The 14068-nt window shown below is 44.1% G+C and overlaps 1 protein-coding gene across 2 annotated transcripts in view; it reads right to left on the bottom strand.

Annotated features, from left to right (window-relative positions):
* The window catches only part of mcu (mitochondrial calcium uniporter), a 78459-nt gene that overhangs the window by 29838 nt on the left and 34553 nt on the right, over positions 1-14068 (bottom strand). The window contains exon 2 of one of the 2 annotated variants that reach the window (XM_069659214.1): positions 12748-12861. In XM_069659214.1, the coding sequence (XP_069515315.1) occupies positions 12748-12861 (114 nt within the window). The remainder of the gene's footprint in view (positions 1-12747; positions 12862-14068) is intronic. The other variant, XM_069659215.1, reaches the window with a different exon arrangement.

The following is a 14068-nucleotide window of genomic DNA, read 5'->3' as shown; positions in this document are numbered from 1 at the left end:
CGGTCGGCCATGTTTTTTTTTTACGTTTGGCGTAGTGCACCTGGAACGCGAGTCCGGAAGTCGGAATTTTCTAGTTCTCGAGTTCCCAGTTGTCTGGAACGCAGCATAAGTCATCAAACTTCTGTTCATCTCTTTATACTATAAAATACAGCATAGTGTCAAGGAAAGTTGCATCGTTTTATCTGCACCCTAAGAATGTGTGAGAGTACCCGAGGGAGAACAATCACTTGTTGCGTAAACTTTCACACAGTCATGATGATCTGTGGTCAGTTTCCTGCGTGAACATCAGCAGGTTGGATCAATGACATTAATGAGGCTCCGACAGAAAGTTAAAGTCCTGAAAGAAAAGTCGTCACATTGATTTTGTGAAGAACTTTATCTGCAGTCCTTTTTTTGTTTACTATTACATGTGGTTAGACGCTCTCTTCTTGTGCTGTGATATTTCATTTGGGATCCACAAACAGTTGGAGTCATGCAGTCGTCTTCCCGCCTCCGTCCTTTATATTCCAACTGCACTGCTCTGTTGACTAATATTTAGCAATATTCAGGCTGCCTTTATCTGCCTTTACCCTGCAGACCCTCTGTCTGAATGTGCAAACAGAACCTCAATATGAACCAAGATCTCTTCCCGCTGTACTTGAACTTGTGCGAACACACAGACACACGTAGAAATCAATAATGTAATTTGACAGAACGAGGGTATCCGAGTCTCGCAGGTAGCTTTAAGATTTACCAAACCGACCAGCACCCGCAGGCCGTGATGGACGGATCTGTTTGATTTGAAATGTCAATGAAAGAAGAATGTCTCAGTGAACTACTTTCAAGTATAAGTCGAATATTTGGCTGATTTAGCTTTAAGTTTTCCTCATATGAGCAGGCAAATGTTACATGAAATCACTTTATTTCCACTCACACAGACAAATATATCAGAATAGACTTAATGAGCTAATTAAAGTGTGAAAGCTGAACTGCTTTCTTTTCAGATGTTGAGGTGCAAAAGAGCTGAACAAATGTTGGGTGAACTTTAGAAAATCCGACAGTCAACATGGGCGGTGCAACTTTGAGAACAAACTCAGAGCAGGAAATCAAACGTTAAGAAGCCGGTCACTGACGTGCAACAACTGCTTTCTCCCTCATTTCTTCCTCCTTGCCTTTTCCCTTCCCTGCCAACCATGCGAGATACAGAAAATAAAAAGGGTCTTAAAGCACAGATTTAGCCCACTCTTCCTCCTGCCCCGCTGGGAGAGTCAGGACTGAGCACAACAACCGGGAGAGGCCTTAAGCTCTATTAGGATTAGGAACGGAAGGGAAGTGTTTCGCAACTCAGATGTAGTAACTTGCGAGGGTGTGTTTGTGTGTCATAGGGCACGGCTTTAATAACAGCCGGTTGATCTACATCTACTTACAGCGAAGAACAAAAAGGAGCAGAAGTGAAAACCAGGGATTAAAAAATCGGACGGTGGGAAAAAATATTCTCTTAGTTTCTATTTGAGGAATAACCATGGTCCAAGTTTGGGACTACAGCTCCTGTAATTGAGTTTGAGCTTTAGCTGTGAGCTGTGACTTCAGCTCTGTTTTTAAAGTGTATATTTTCATGGTGCTGGTTTGGCTCAGTTGGTAGAGCAGGCGACGCGACAGTCCTCGACGCACTGATCGTGTGGTGTATGTAATCCCCCCTCTCTCCTCAGCTGTCCTCTCAATAAAGCCAAAAAAGCCAAAATAATCATCTTTAAAAAAAGTTTGTACAGTTAAAAGAGTGCTAAGTTACCCAACAGCACTTTGCAATCTACCCATGAATGTACAGACAACAATCACTGGATTACTTTGATACTGAAGAACATAAAAACATGACTATTCTCATTCACGTTCTGTCCTTTCATCTGCTGTGTTTCTGCCACATACATTTGGTGGCGGCGGCCCGCCCTCTCTCCTCGTTCAGGAAGAGCACTGAAACAGTGGCAGGACTCACAGGACGTCAATCACACGTGAAGTCTTTGTAACCAAATAAACAACAGCGGGACCAGTTTACTTTTCACAGTGTGCTAACGGCGAAAGAGGGTCCGCATCAGACGCTCTCTGTCACACAGAATCATGCAGCGATATTACGCAATGTAAACAATCCACGTGGCTCAGTATCAAACTTTCAGCTCCATGGCGATCTCCCTCCAGCCAGCTGCCACAATATTGTAGTGAAATGAGAAGCTGTTATGTATCGAACTCCGTCCCTACTGTAAATACATTGAGGGTCGCTGTTTATAAAGCTTATAAAAGGTGATGTCATTTGGTTACAATCGATTGTTTGGATCGCTACGTCATTAATAACATCCCTCGTGCACAAGCGGCTCACGTGCTGTGAGAACTGAAATGCGAGAGAAAATATAGAACTTTTGTGACTTAATTAAAACAGACTGCAGATGAAGACTGCACAGCAGACAGGGAGAGGGGGCGGGGCCAGCAGCTGTGTGCAGAGAGCAGAGGTGCAGGTGTGTTGGCGAATCATAGTGATCAGATTAAAGTAGATTGTGAATTAAAACTTAAAACAAGGTGAAGAAGAGAGTGCAGAAGAGAGTATAATTAAAGTGTGGAAGTTAGAAATAACCAAGAAGGTAATCCACATACCTGGTTGGTACAACAAAATCCTCTCCCCCCACTGCTGACAAAAATCTAGCTAGAGGAGACTTTCGCTGCTGCTGATTATTTTTCAGATTAAATTTGTGATTGTTCCGTCTGTAAAATGTTAGAAACTTGTGAAAAATGCTTGTCACAAGTTCCCAGAGCCCAAATTGAAGTCTTCAAATCTTCTTCTGTCAAACAAACATTTCAAAAGACTTTTCATTTGCAAAATGACAAAAATCTGCAAATCTCACTTTAAAAAGCTGGAAGCAGCAAAAGTTTGACACTTTCTTTTAATTAATTAATTAATCATTGCCGATCCAATCTGGAGAATCTTTTTGTTTCTTAGCAGATTTTTCGAAGCGATGACCTCCTTAAGAAGAGTAAACCACATTTAATCTAAAATATGTGTCTTGTTTTTGTGAAGATGTTTTTTTGGCTCAAACTGCAGCAGTTCTCCTCACACTGCATCTTCCCCTATGTTTCTCACTGCTTGCTTCCTCTCTTGTGTGCGGCCCGAGGCACGCCTCACACTCTGGTTTTAAAGCTCCTGTGAGGAACTTTCAGTTTCTGCTGATCTTGCCCCCCCCTGTTTTTGTAACACAAATCTCATCATGCTTTACTTTAACATTTAAACGTTTCGCTCACAGTGATTTTTTTGCTGTAGAATAATTGGCTGATTTGGCAGCACAAAGTTATGCCCTCTTCTGACACCTGCCCCTCAGCAGTGGTTACAGGCATCAAAAATAACTATAAAGAAATAATCAATCTTGTGGCTGATTGTCTTGTTTGCTTTTGTAGCTCATATAGAGGCATCAGAATTAATTTCAGCTCATTTCATAACCAGCTCCTCACAGGAGCTTTAATAGATAAAATGGGCAGTAAATGTGTTGATGTATGAAACACAGAGAGCATGGACCACTTGAGCAAAGCCTCTCTGACTTTCCTGCATGTTGTTCTCTGTGGTGACATTACACAACCTAAAACAAGCCAGCATTTAAATAAGTGTTGACTGCAAATACTTGTGACAACATTCAAACAAAATCCCCCTCTGACCCCGACTGCCGGGAGATGAGCTACAAGTTTGGACTAGCAAGTCCGCGCAGTTTATGGCCAATCAGAGTAAATGGACAGTAAGAATGCTCACTGACTTGATACCATAAAAGGAGAGGGAGCGATGGTGAAGGGCACGCAGAGAGAAGCAGAGATGCACTCTAAAACAGTTAAAGACAAACGGTTTGTTACAGAGGGAAAGGGTGTTAGCCCGGGCACTTCGATGCATCATTTAAATAGGGCAACAAACCTTCATGGCTCTTTTCATGACACACCTGCCTCTTGGAGAAAACAGCTGCCATTGTTTCCAGTAACTGGCCATTTCCCAGCTGCTCATCACGCTGACGCGGGCCAGAGCGTCGAGCTCTCTGCAGCTCGTTCTGCTCCTCAGCTGCACGCAGAGATCGGACAGTGTTTGATCGCTCCGGTCGGTGAAGATTACTGACAAAACCACCCGAAGAAGAGAGAGCAAAGAGCAATAAAAGCTTGAACTGACTAAACAATGTTATTTTCCTACTGATCAATGTCTCCCCAGCCTCAGGAAGAACATTACAAGTCAGAGCAGTCAGAGCAGATGCTCTCTCAGGCACAGGAGATCCTTTTGACTCAGAGGTGGCTGGTTGAAGACATGAATCAGGGAGCAGGTTCAAAGTGACCGGCAGGTGTGCCCCTTAAAGATTTACTGGATTTACTCTTTAGGTACAGCATCTTATGTAAACAAATGTACTCAACATCAAAGAAATCTTACATATTTTTGATGCTGGATCACACGTCTATATTCTCTATTGCATGCATAATACACACTGTTCAGTCGGTGTTAATATTTTTGGGCATGAATGTCAGTTGGCACTGGTATTTATATTTGAGGCCCGTAATGAATGTGTGTGTTCCTGCATGTGTCAGAGAGCGTGCGTATGAGGAAGAACTTGGTGTTGGTTTCAGGCTGGAGTTTTTGGCCAGTGCAGAGCTCGAGCAGGAGTCTCCCTGAGGTGATGCAGGTGTGGGAGGAGGTAGTGTTGAGCACATAGACTGTATAAAACGATGGACAACATGACAGCTCACTAAAAGTGTTCATTTAAGTTTACTTTTAATTCATTATTTGATGCTCTAAAAAGGATGATTGACAGCTCTGCTGACAAATACGGCCCCTGCAGCGATCTGTTCCGGATTAGCAGAGTGGAGGAGGAACGGCGAGAGGAGACGTAACTAAAACAATCACTACAGTCATTGAAGTTTTCATATCTGTGAACGTCTGCTTCAGGCCGACACAAAGAAGCTGTTCTGCTGTTAAATATGCCCGTGTGTGGGATCCTTGCTGTTTTTTTCAGTAGGTTAAGTGTGTGTTTTGGTTAGCAGAAGTGGCTATGGCTGCGTAGTCTCTGGCTCCAAATGATGTCACAAGGCGGCAGCGCCCGTCACGTGGGCTGTTTGGGCATTGATTTCATGCCGTGAGAGCAGATGGAGACGCGTCGTCCGTCTTTATATACAGTCATTGGCTGAGCATGTCCTCATCTTCTGGCATCAGTAGAGCAGCTGCACAATGTTGAAAGCAAACACCAGAAGTGGGCGGAAACAAGAACTTGCCGCACAACAACAACAACAACACACCAACAACTCCTGTGTTTTGCATAATTGCAAATGCACCAATGTTAAACTGAGGAGTAGGAGTGCTTCTGTGTGTCTCTCTGTGTGTGTGTGTGTGTGTGTGTGTGTGTGTGTGTGTGTGTGTGTGTGTGTGTGTGCAAATCAGAGTGGAAGTGTGTTGTAACAATTGCAGGAAAATACTGTGATATTGACTTTAAACCAGGTTTTTATTGGTCAGTGGTGCAATCACTTTTTATTGCCTCAACACAGTAATGCATCACCTATACACCCAACAAATGTACCTGTGCAAGGATGGGTGCAACTACATTTGCTCCTTACACTGCATGGGCATTAGGCGTGAAAATGAAAAGTGCAACAGTCAGAAACATCCCTGTAAAGCTGTGCTGTGTACCCAGCGTACGATAGGGCCTCTCATCCATCCACCAAGATACACTGCTATTTCATGACTGTGTGCTGTGTGCTGTAACACATTGAGTATCATGAACTGGCGAGCCTGCAGTGAGGAAACAACAACTTGAGACCCCCTCATTTAGATTTCTCTCTTCATGTGATGCTGTGACATTTGACAACTTCTCCGAATTGCCTCGGCGTCCCATCTGTAGGAGCCGAGTCGCAGATGGGTCGAGAGGTCCATACATGAATAGTGCTGCAGAGAAGGGCTCTATGTGGGTATGCATGTGTGTGTGTGTGTAGCTGTGACCCATCAGGTCTCGTGGGAAGCTGCAGCTAAACTGATGAATGCCAAAGATCGACACAGGAGGAGGAGGAGGAGGAGAGAGAGGCTTCGCCAAGAGGGAGACAAGCGCCTGTACTGCAGCAATGCAGGAGTGAGGGAGAGGGATGTCGATGACATAAAAAAAGATGGGGAAAAAGTGTTGACTGGAGCAGGCACAGTTTGCGACTAAAGCTAACAAGTTTACCTGTATATGTATCTGCTAAAGTTTCAGTTCAGTGTCTGATGTATCCTCCTGCTCCTGCAGTTTTGACAGCATCATTGTCAGCACTACCTGCCTGATACAACAAGCCTTTGCAAGGCAAACACTCCCAGCTGAGCCTCCTGCGTCTCCTCCCTCCCCTGCCCTCTGAACAAACAGCTCTCCCTCTGGAGGCGACGTGGCAGGGAGACGGACACTCGGGACTATCGACTCGCTCCCTCTCAGCTCTGTTGTTTCAGCCCGTCGTGAACAAGGCTTTGCTAGTTTGACCCACAGCTGATGTTTGGACTTCCCAGCAGCGTCAGTGTTGTATTCATTTCCTCTGTTCTCGCTCGGCGACCTTCCCCCCATGCCTCGCCAAGCGGCCGGCCTGCTGCAGTAAAAATGTAAACACAGTCTGGGGGAAGCCTCCGCTCATTTTTCACTCTAAAACCATCCTGACCCTGCATACACTCATACCTGCCATCTCAGTTTCATATAGCCCAATGACACAAATGCACCAACACAAACACAGCACACTGAACTTGCACTCGCTCCCTTGCACGTAACAGCACAAGCACACACGCTCAGTAAGGAGAGAAGACGAGCTAATGCACTGATATCCACAGCAGGAGGATTGCAAGCACTCAAGGAACAAATATCCTGTTCTCATCATAAAACTTTCATCCCGTGCAGGCTTGTTGGTTCGCTGAGCGCACTTCCTTGTGAAAAATATACACACTTAACCTTGAGCTGATCTTTTTAACATAATGCGTCTGCTTTATTGGATTCTAGCTGGACCTTACTCACAGGAATACCAAGTGCAAAGAGTTACAGTGCGACCAAGCCAAGCCGGAGAAGAGACGAAGGACAAAGTGGCAGCAGCGCCAAGGAGTCCCGCCTGCTGGATCTTATGACTGGACGTCATGTTCTGTTGGAAGGACACTGATATGGCACCTTGTTCTGAGAATACTACGTCTGAGTGCTAATCTTAAAGCGAAACCATCGAGGAAACAAACTGAATGTACTCATGAAAATATGGAGACTCTGTTATGACATGCTGACACTCATAGCATTTTACCCTGAGGTTCACTGAGTAGCATTTGTGAGACACTCAGTCACATCACATGATCATCTTCAGCAGGTGAAGTTTCAACAGATATTTAAAAGTACAGTTTTTTTCTTATGACTTTAAGGAATTAATCTCTGCTTAGATGAGAATCAAAGGTGGAAAAAGTAGTCAACAATAATTTGACCTCAATGTGCATTTAAAATAATCTTTAAGGAATTATTAAATGAAACACATTTTAAGGAAACAGACTTAAAAGTGCTCAGAAACAAATCGATAAATAAAAACATATGAATATTTGTCTGCCTACAAATGTGACATACGTACATTTTACATTTGAACAACTTCTTTTAACAACTTTAATCTACAGTTTTCTTTTTACCAACAATTCATAACTATATGTTTAGATCTTTAAAATTTTAATCCTTATATTTGTTTTTAAATCTCTCTGATTTACTATTATTCAACTTATTAGATAGATAGATAGATAGATAGATAGATAGATAGATAGATACCCCGAACTTTACCCAGTATATTTAAATTATGAGTAAGTATAAAATAAGCAAAGGATCTGGCTTCCTCCCCGTTCATGCTCGTTAGGTTCATTAGTGACTCTAAATTGCCTGTAGGTGTGAGTGTGAAAGGTTGTCTGTCTCTGTGTGTAGTGACTATCCTGACCTGTTCTAGTCACTGCTGGGTGCAGGAGGGAGACCATATTTTTGACGCGCTTCCATCAATGAACGCAGAAATAAAGAAGGTCTGAGCTGTAATCACTGTCGGGTGATGTTCCAATTTATTACAGCGAAAACGTTTTCAATGATACTGGAGGTTGTGATCAAGCGTGACGAGCAGCAAGCGTAGCGAGCGGTAAAAACCACGTCTTCCCCTCACCCATGCATCACTGTCAGCTGTTTCCCCCTGTGGCCTTTGTAGTGAACCTACCGCCAACGACCTACACTGCCACCTGTGGCAAACTAGTGTGAGCAACAAATATAAGCAAAAATGCAAAATGAATGGCTCCTGTGTCAGCCCTGTGATTGACTGCGATCAGTCCAGGTGTAGCCCCGCCTCTCGCCCAATGACGGCTGGGAAAAGGCTCCAGCCCCCCGCGACCGTGAACAGGATAAGTGGTATAGATAATGAATGGATAGTTAAGAATCTTCGTCAACGTCAATCAGCTGATGAAGATTATCAGATCAAAAGGTCAAGAAGAGGCTTCTCAATGGACCTTGTGTGCGGTTTCAAAGGTCAGAAAATAACATAATAATATTAAATCCAGTTATAACTGGGTTAAGAATACAAAACAACAAAGTGAAAAAACAACAAACTTGCTCATTAAAAATATATTGTAAAGTTAAGGTTAAGTATGTCTCCCTTAAGAATTGTTGTACACATGTATTATGCATCACGCACAGACACAGCTACTTGGACGAACAGACTGCGATCACTGCAACACTGCAGAAAAAAAGACCCTGAGACGACTCAAACCCACTCCGTGATCCAAACAACAGATGGCAATAGTCAATCAAATTTAGAACGGAGGAAGATTTTAATTTGGCATTGATGTCACGCTCCTGAGCCCAGCGAGAGAGAAACACGCAGACTCCTCTTTAGTTTGTCAGATAAGTTGTTTCAGCCTGAAAGCCCCGCGAGAAACCAGCAGAGGAAAAGAGTATTAGACATCTGCAAGTCAATTAAGTATATTATGATGACTTATGTGACTCCAATTTAACTGTGCTGATGTAAGAAAATAAAATCCCCCTATGTGGCACTTATTATTATTTGTAATCGTTTTTGCATATACACAAACAGCTATTAAAGCCTCTGGAAATTTGCCTTGAAATTATAAAAATGCAAATATGATATCAAAGTTTGGAGCATCCATAAAAATCTGAGTGGAACTAAATCTTCATAACTTTTAGAAAACTGAGTTAAAAATGTTTTCCTCTTTCTTCAGGTCATGTGGGCGTGGCAGATGATGTTTGGTGACATGAACCTGGCTCCGCCCACAACAATGGCACATGTGACAACCAGTGCAGTGCAGTGCAGCCCTTAAAGGGGGCATAAGTTTCAGTAAAAAAAAACTCTGCCTGAAATGACTCAGTGAGCTCTGTCTCTTTAAGAAACCCCGCCCCTACAAGCCCGCTTTCTTCTGATTGGCCAGCTCTCTGAAGCCTGCTGAGGGGCAGAACTCTGGGCCTATCCCAAACCAATCCCTATGCCCTCTCCCTACACACTTCCACTCCGTTTGCGCGCTCGCGTGGAGGGTCTGCCACATTGAGTGCCGTCCAAAACCTCTGAGTGTGGAGTGGGAGTGGGTTGTTAAACCCTCCACCAGCGAGTCTGCACCGATGCTGACTTACTGACCAGGTGCAACGCTGTGTTATGTTTGAATTGAGAACTGATTTAATGAGGATAAACATGAAATAATATACTGACCTGAAGTGTTTTATCTCAACAGGGACGGCTGTAAAAACTCAGCAGGTCATTAACATGTTACAAATGTTTCAGGCTACAAATAAGAAAAGCATGATGCAAGATGAAGTTTATTTCCCATTTTTTTGACTCTGCCTCACTGGTATTTAGGTATCATGGTTACACACATTTCCTGCCTCTGCCGGAGTAAGGGGACTTTGTCTCAAAGCTCCGCGCTGCCTTAATCCCTTCACCTAAAACGAAGAGTGCTCCGTTCGGCTGTGAGTGTGACGTCAAGTGGAGTTCACTCCGCGATTGAGTGGGCAGGGAGTTCTGCTGTGTCTCGGGCAGACGCCCAAATATAGAGTTCCTCCACTTTGTGACATCACAAAATGAAGTGTCTAAAAGCGTTCACAGCAGCCTGCAGACTGGGAGTTCTTTAGCAGAGGATTACTCCAACATACTTTTACCTACAGATGTGAAACTTCACCCACATTTAGTCTGGACTTCCAACACACATAGCATAATACCTCCTCTTTAAACATTATATTTAAGTATAGACCCTGTCACTGAATGGTTAGTAACACAATGATTTTCTATCCAAATCATAGTTAGCAGTTAGCATACACCTGCAATGTTAGCAGAGAGGCCCTTATTTGTTTAAAAGCTATGATGGAAAGTTAAATCATGGCTCTGCAGTGTTAGCTAATGCTACATTTTAACATGGCTTAACTCCCTCTGGACAGACAGATGCACCACAGCAGCTTAAAATAGTTCAACAGTGACCCGAACTAAACTCCCACAGCCAAAAATAGATAACCGTGGTTGACGCTCATCCTGGCCGTCAATAATAAGCTCAGGACACTAAAAAAAACACATTCAGACTACGCAAACGCTGGGTGTAACTGTGGTTGGTTTACGGACTTTCTGCAATAAGAATCTAGGCTTCATCACACCCAACTCAAACACAACAGCTGTGTCCCAATGCAGGGGCTGCAGCCTTCGAAGGCCGTATTTGAAGGTCGATTGCGTCACAGAAGCACGTTAAAGGCTGTCCCAATTCAAAGGCTCCTTCACATGCGGCCGACAAATGCGTCCTCCGTTTCCTGGGCCACAAAGGATCCATCGGGTGCATCCTTTGCGGCCCACTGTTGTGTGTCAATTCAAACGAAATGGCGGACTTTTAAACGGCCGAGGAATACACTTTAAAATGTAAACGTTTTTGGTTTCAACTCAGTCAAATAGCTAGCGTTACACATGTTCATGTGGGAATTTTCCGGGGATCATAAAGGGGGGTAACTCAGTAAAATTTAAACTTATATGGGGGGGCAATTTATTTTATGACGCTATCTGGCTTACGAGAGCTAATCACCTGTTCAGAGTACCATTTGGGTATGCGTTTTAGAAGTCATGGGGTGGGGGTTTTTGACACTGTATATAAGCTTAAACATTTTGACTGAAGGGCAGAGAACTGCTGTATTTTCTCTGCATGTCAAATGTAAGTAAAGAGACTTAATTCATAACACTGGTTTGTCAGTTTTTCAAGAGGAGAATTTCCCTCACATTTGGTGTCAGAAGTGAGATGGACGTTACGCTGATCGACTCCTGAGTCTTGATGGAAGTTAAACTGCCGGCAGACTCAGGGTGACCTCTCCACAAAAAAGGGTGATAGGAACCCGCCTGAAGTCAGACACGGGTTTCGGACAGCGGATGCTCCATCTATTTTTTATCAGCGAATTATCTTCAAGAGGAGAGTTTCCCTCACAGTTAAGAAAACGAAAGGGCCCTTGAAACAAATTATCTTTAAAATAATAGGTTAACTTACTCTACGTTAGTTATGCTAGCTAGTTAGCCCGCTAGCTACCTGTTGCTAGGCGACTAGGTGACGCAAGGGTAGACCAGACCGTCTCATTTCAGTTAGGCTTTAACGTCTACGCAGGCTGTGAATGGAGCATCCTCCGTGGACCGCCTCCTTCGAAGGCTGCTGCCCGTGGATTGAGACACAGCTGATGTCAGAAAGGCTTAGAGACACTTAAATGATATTTCAACGGCAACAACTTTCATTATTTACTATAACGTTCATGAGCTCCTAAATTACACACTTGGAAGGCTATTATAAGTTTCTGTTTCACACACACACACACATAAAAGGCTTGCTTTGTTGAAATAATACAGCGGGACGCTTGGATACGTTTGCTGTCACATCAGAGAGACGTGTTGCTAACACAACTGCTCGTTCTCCGCTGTCACATGGCACATTACATTTGTAAAACTGTTTAAAATCCACACTCGTCACGGTGTTGATTTTCAGGCTGTGTTCAGGCTTCATACGGCTGAACACGCTGCTCCAGGTCAACACACAGATGGAGTCTGCTTTGAACAGCGAGGTTTATGAATACATTTGAATAGATTTCTTCTGGTAATGGCTTCATCAAAGGGCTGCCACCCAGTGACCTCATCAACCTTCAAAGGGCTCTCGTCTTAATAGAGCGAGCATGCTAGTCACTGGTAAACTGAAAGTAATAGAAACAACATCAGATGATTCACAGTCAAAACACGGACAAATGGTGAAGGATTACTGGGATTTGGATGACAGGAGTTTCAGTAGTAGATATCAATCCAAAAATACATCGAGCGGAGGCTGCCAACGGAGAATATTCTGCAATAAATGTGGGTTGTTTGAGTTTTATTCTTTCAGCATTTAAAGGATCACAAGAGACTAAACCGACCATTGCTGGAACACAAAAGTGTAATTCTACGAGATTTGGCAGCTTTTAAGGCAAAACGACGCAGGTCACACCGACTGCCAATATCCAGCTGGCCAATATCGATCGAAAACAACTTGAAATCTTGGCCTCGTAATGCCGTCAATATCCTGATTGACCTTTCTGAAGGACTTTAAAAGCTGCAATACGGAGATGAAGGTGTCAGGAAAGTGCTGGCGATGCTAACGCTAGCTGCTGTCGATATATTAGCGAGACGGAGCTCTGGATTCACATGCTGTCCACATCAATGAGCCAGACGCAGACACACAGCTGAATTCCTTTAACACACACATACATGCATGCAGATACTAACCTGTGGAGACAGGGCAGTGGGAGGCTGGCTGAAGAGTGTGGAGTGGGCTGCTGACCGTAGGCCATGTGCTCTCCTCACAGTCTGACGGGAGAAAGAAGCAGACAGTACCTCCTGCTGAGGAAAAGACACAAACAGACGGAAATGTCAAGATGAGGAGCGTCCTTGTTGGCTCAAAGTGGAAACAACGTGTTTGGGAATAATCTCATCGCGAATGGGAAACAGGAAAACCTCACGCTACTGTCGCAACAGCCTCCATCAGGACCTACAGCCCAGCGCCCTGCTATGAGCTAAAAAGAGGCTTAAAATAATGAGGCGTGAAAGTGCTACTTGTATTTCTATTCCCGCCACAGAACAGGACCATTTCCTTTTTTTGCTGCAATTCAAACCAAGTATGTAGGCAACACAGCTTTCTTTATATAGCACAGTACGAACACAGAGCTGTCATATGAGGAAGCAGCAAACAGGAGCTTAGACAATAAGAAGTGAGGCAACAGTGAAACATGGGAAAACATTGAGCGATAAATACAGAACTCTCAGGGTATAATAACATTTTAAGAGTTCAAGTTAAGGTCCCTGGTTCGAATCCCGGTTTGGACGAAGTGGGCCTTTCTGTTTAGAGTTTGCATGTTCTCCTCGTGCATGTGTGGGTTCCCCCCGGGCACTCCGGCTTCCTCCCACAGTCTAAAGACATGCTCGTTGGGTTCATTGGTGACTCTAAAGTTGCCCGTAGGTGTGCATGTGAGCATGAAAGGTTGTCTCTAGAGCCATCTTTACACTGCGGTTAAACCTCAGCGCCGTCATGCAGCCTTTGCCAGTGTGTGTTTTTACACAGCGTTCCGGAAGCAAAACGTGCGTGAGGTGTAAACAAACAGCGCGTGCTTCAAATACACACACACTGCGCTGTCCCGCCCTGCTGGCTCTGCTGTTTACACAGACTCCGTTTTGCCTCTGTTACGCCTCAGTTACTACCCCCGATGCCGGCTCAGAGGCGGAATGACAGTGTAAAAGGGGCTTCTGTGATTGACTGGTGACCTGTCCAGGTGTAGCCCCGCCTCTCACCCAATGACAGCTGGGATAGGCTGCAGTCTTCCCGCGACCCTGAACAGGATAAGCGGTAGATAACGGAGGGATAGTTACAGTGCAGTGATACGTTTTATGTCCAGCTGAGAAAATAAAAGTGCACAAAAACCAATCAAAGGCCCAGCAGAGTTTTTAACTTGATTTGAAAGCAGCATTGATTAGGAAGCGTTTAATATCATCAGGAAGTTGGCTCCATCTGTTTGCAGCATTGAAGCTAAAAGTAGCTTCATCCTGTTTGGTT

Source organism: Semicossyphus pulcher, unplaced genomic scaffold (genome assembly GCF_022749685.1).
Source record: "Semicossyphus pulcher isolate SPU_LCO1_2020_fin unplaced genomic scaffold, fSemPul1.0.p SCAF_12, whole genome shotgun sequence".
NCBI classification, from domain to species: Eukaryota; Metazoa; Chordata; class Actinopteri; order Labriformes; family Labridae; genus Semicossyphus; species Semicossyphus pulcher.
This window is presented reverse-complemented; position numbering and strand designations above follow the sequence as displayed.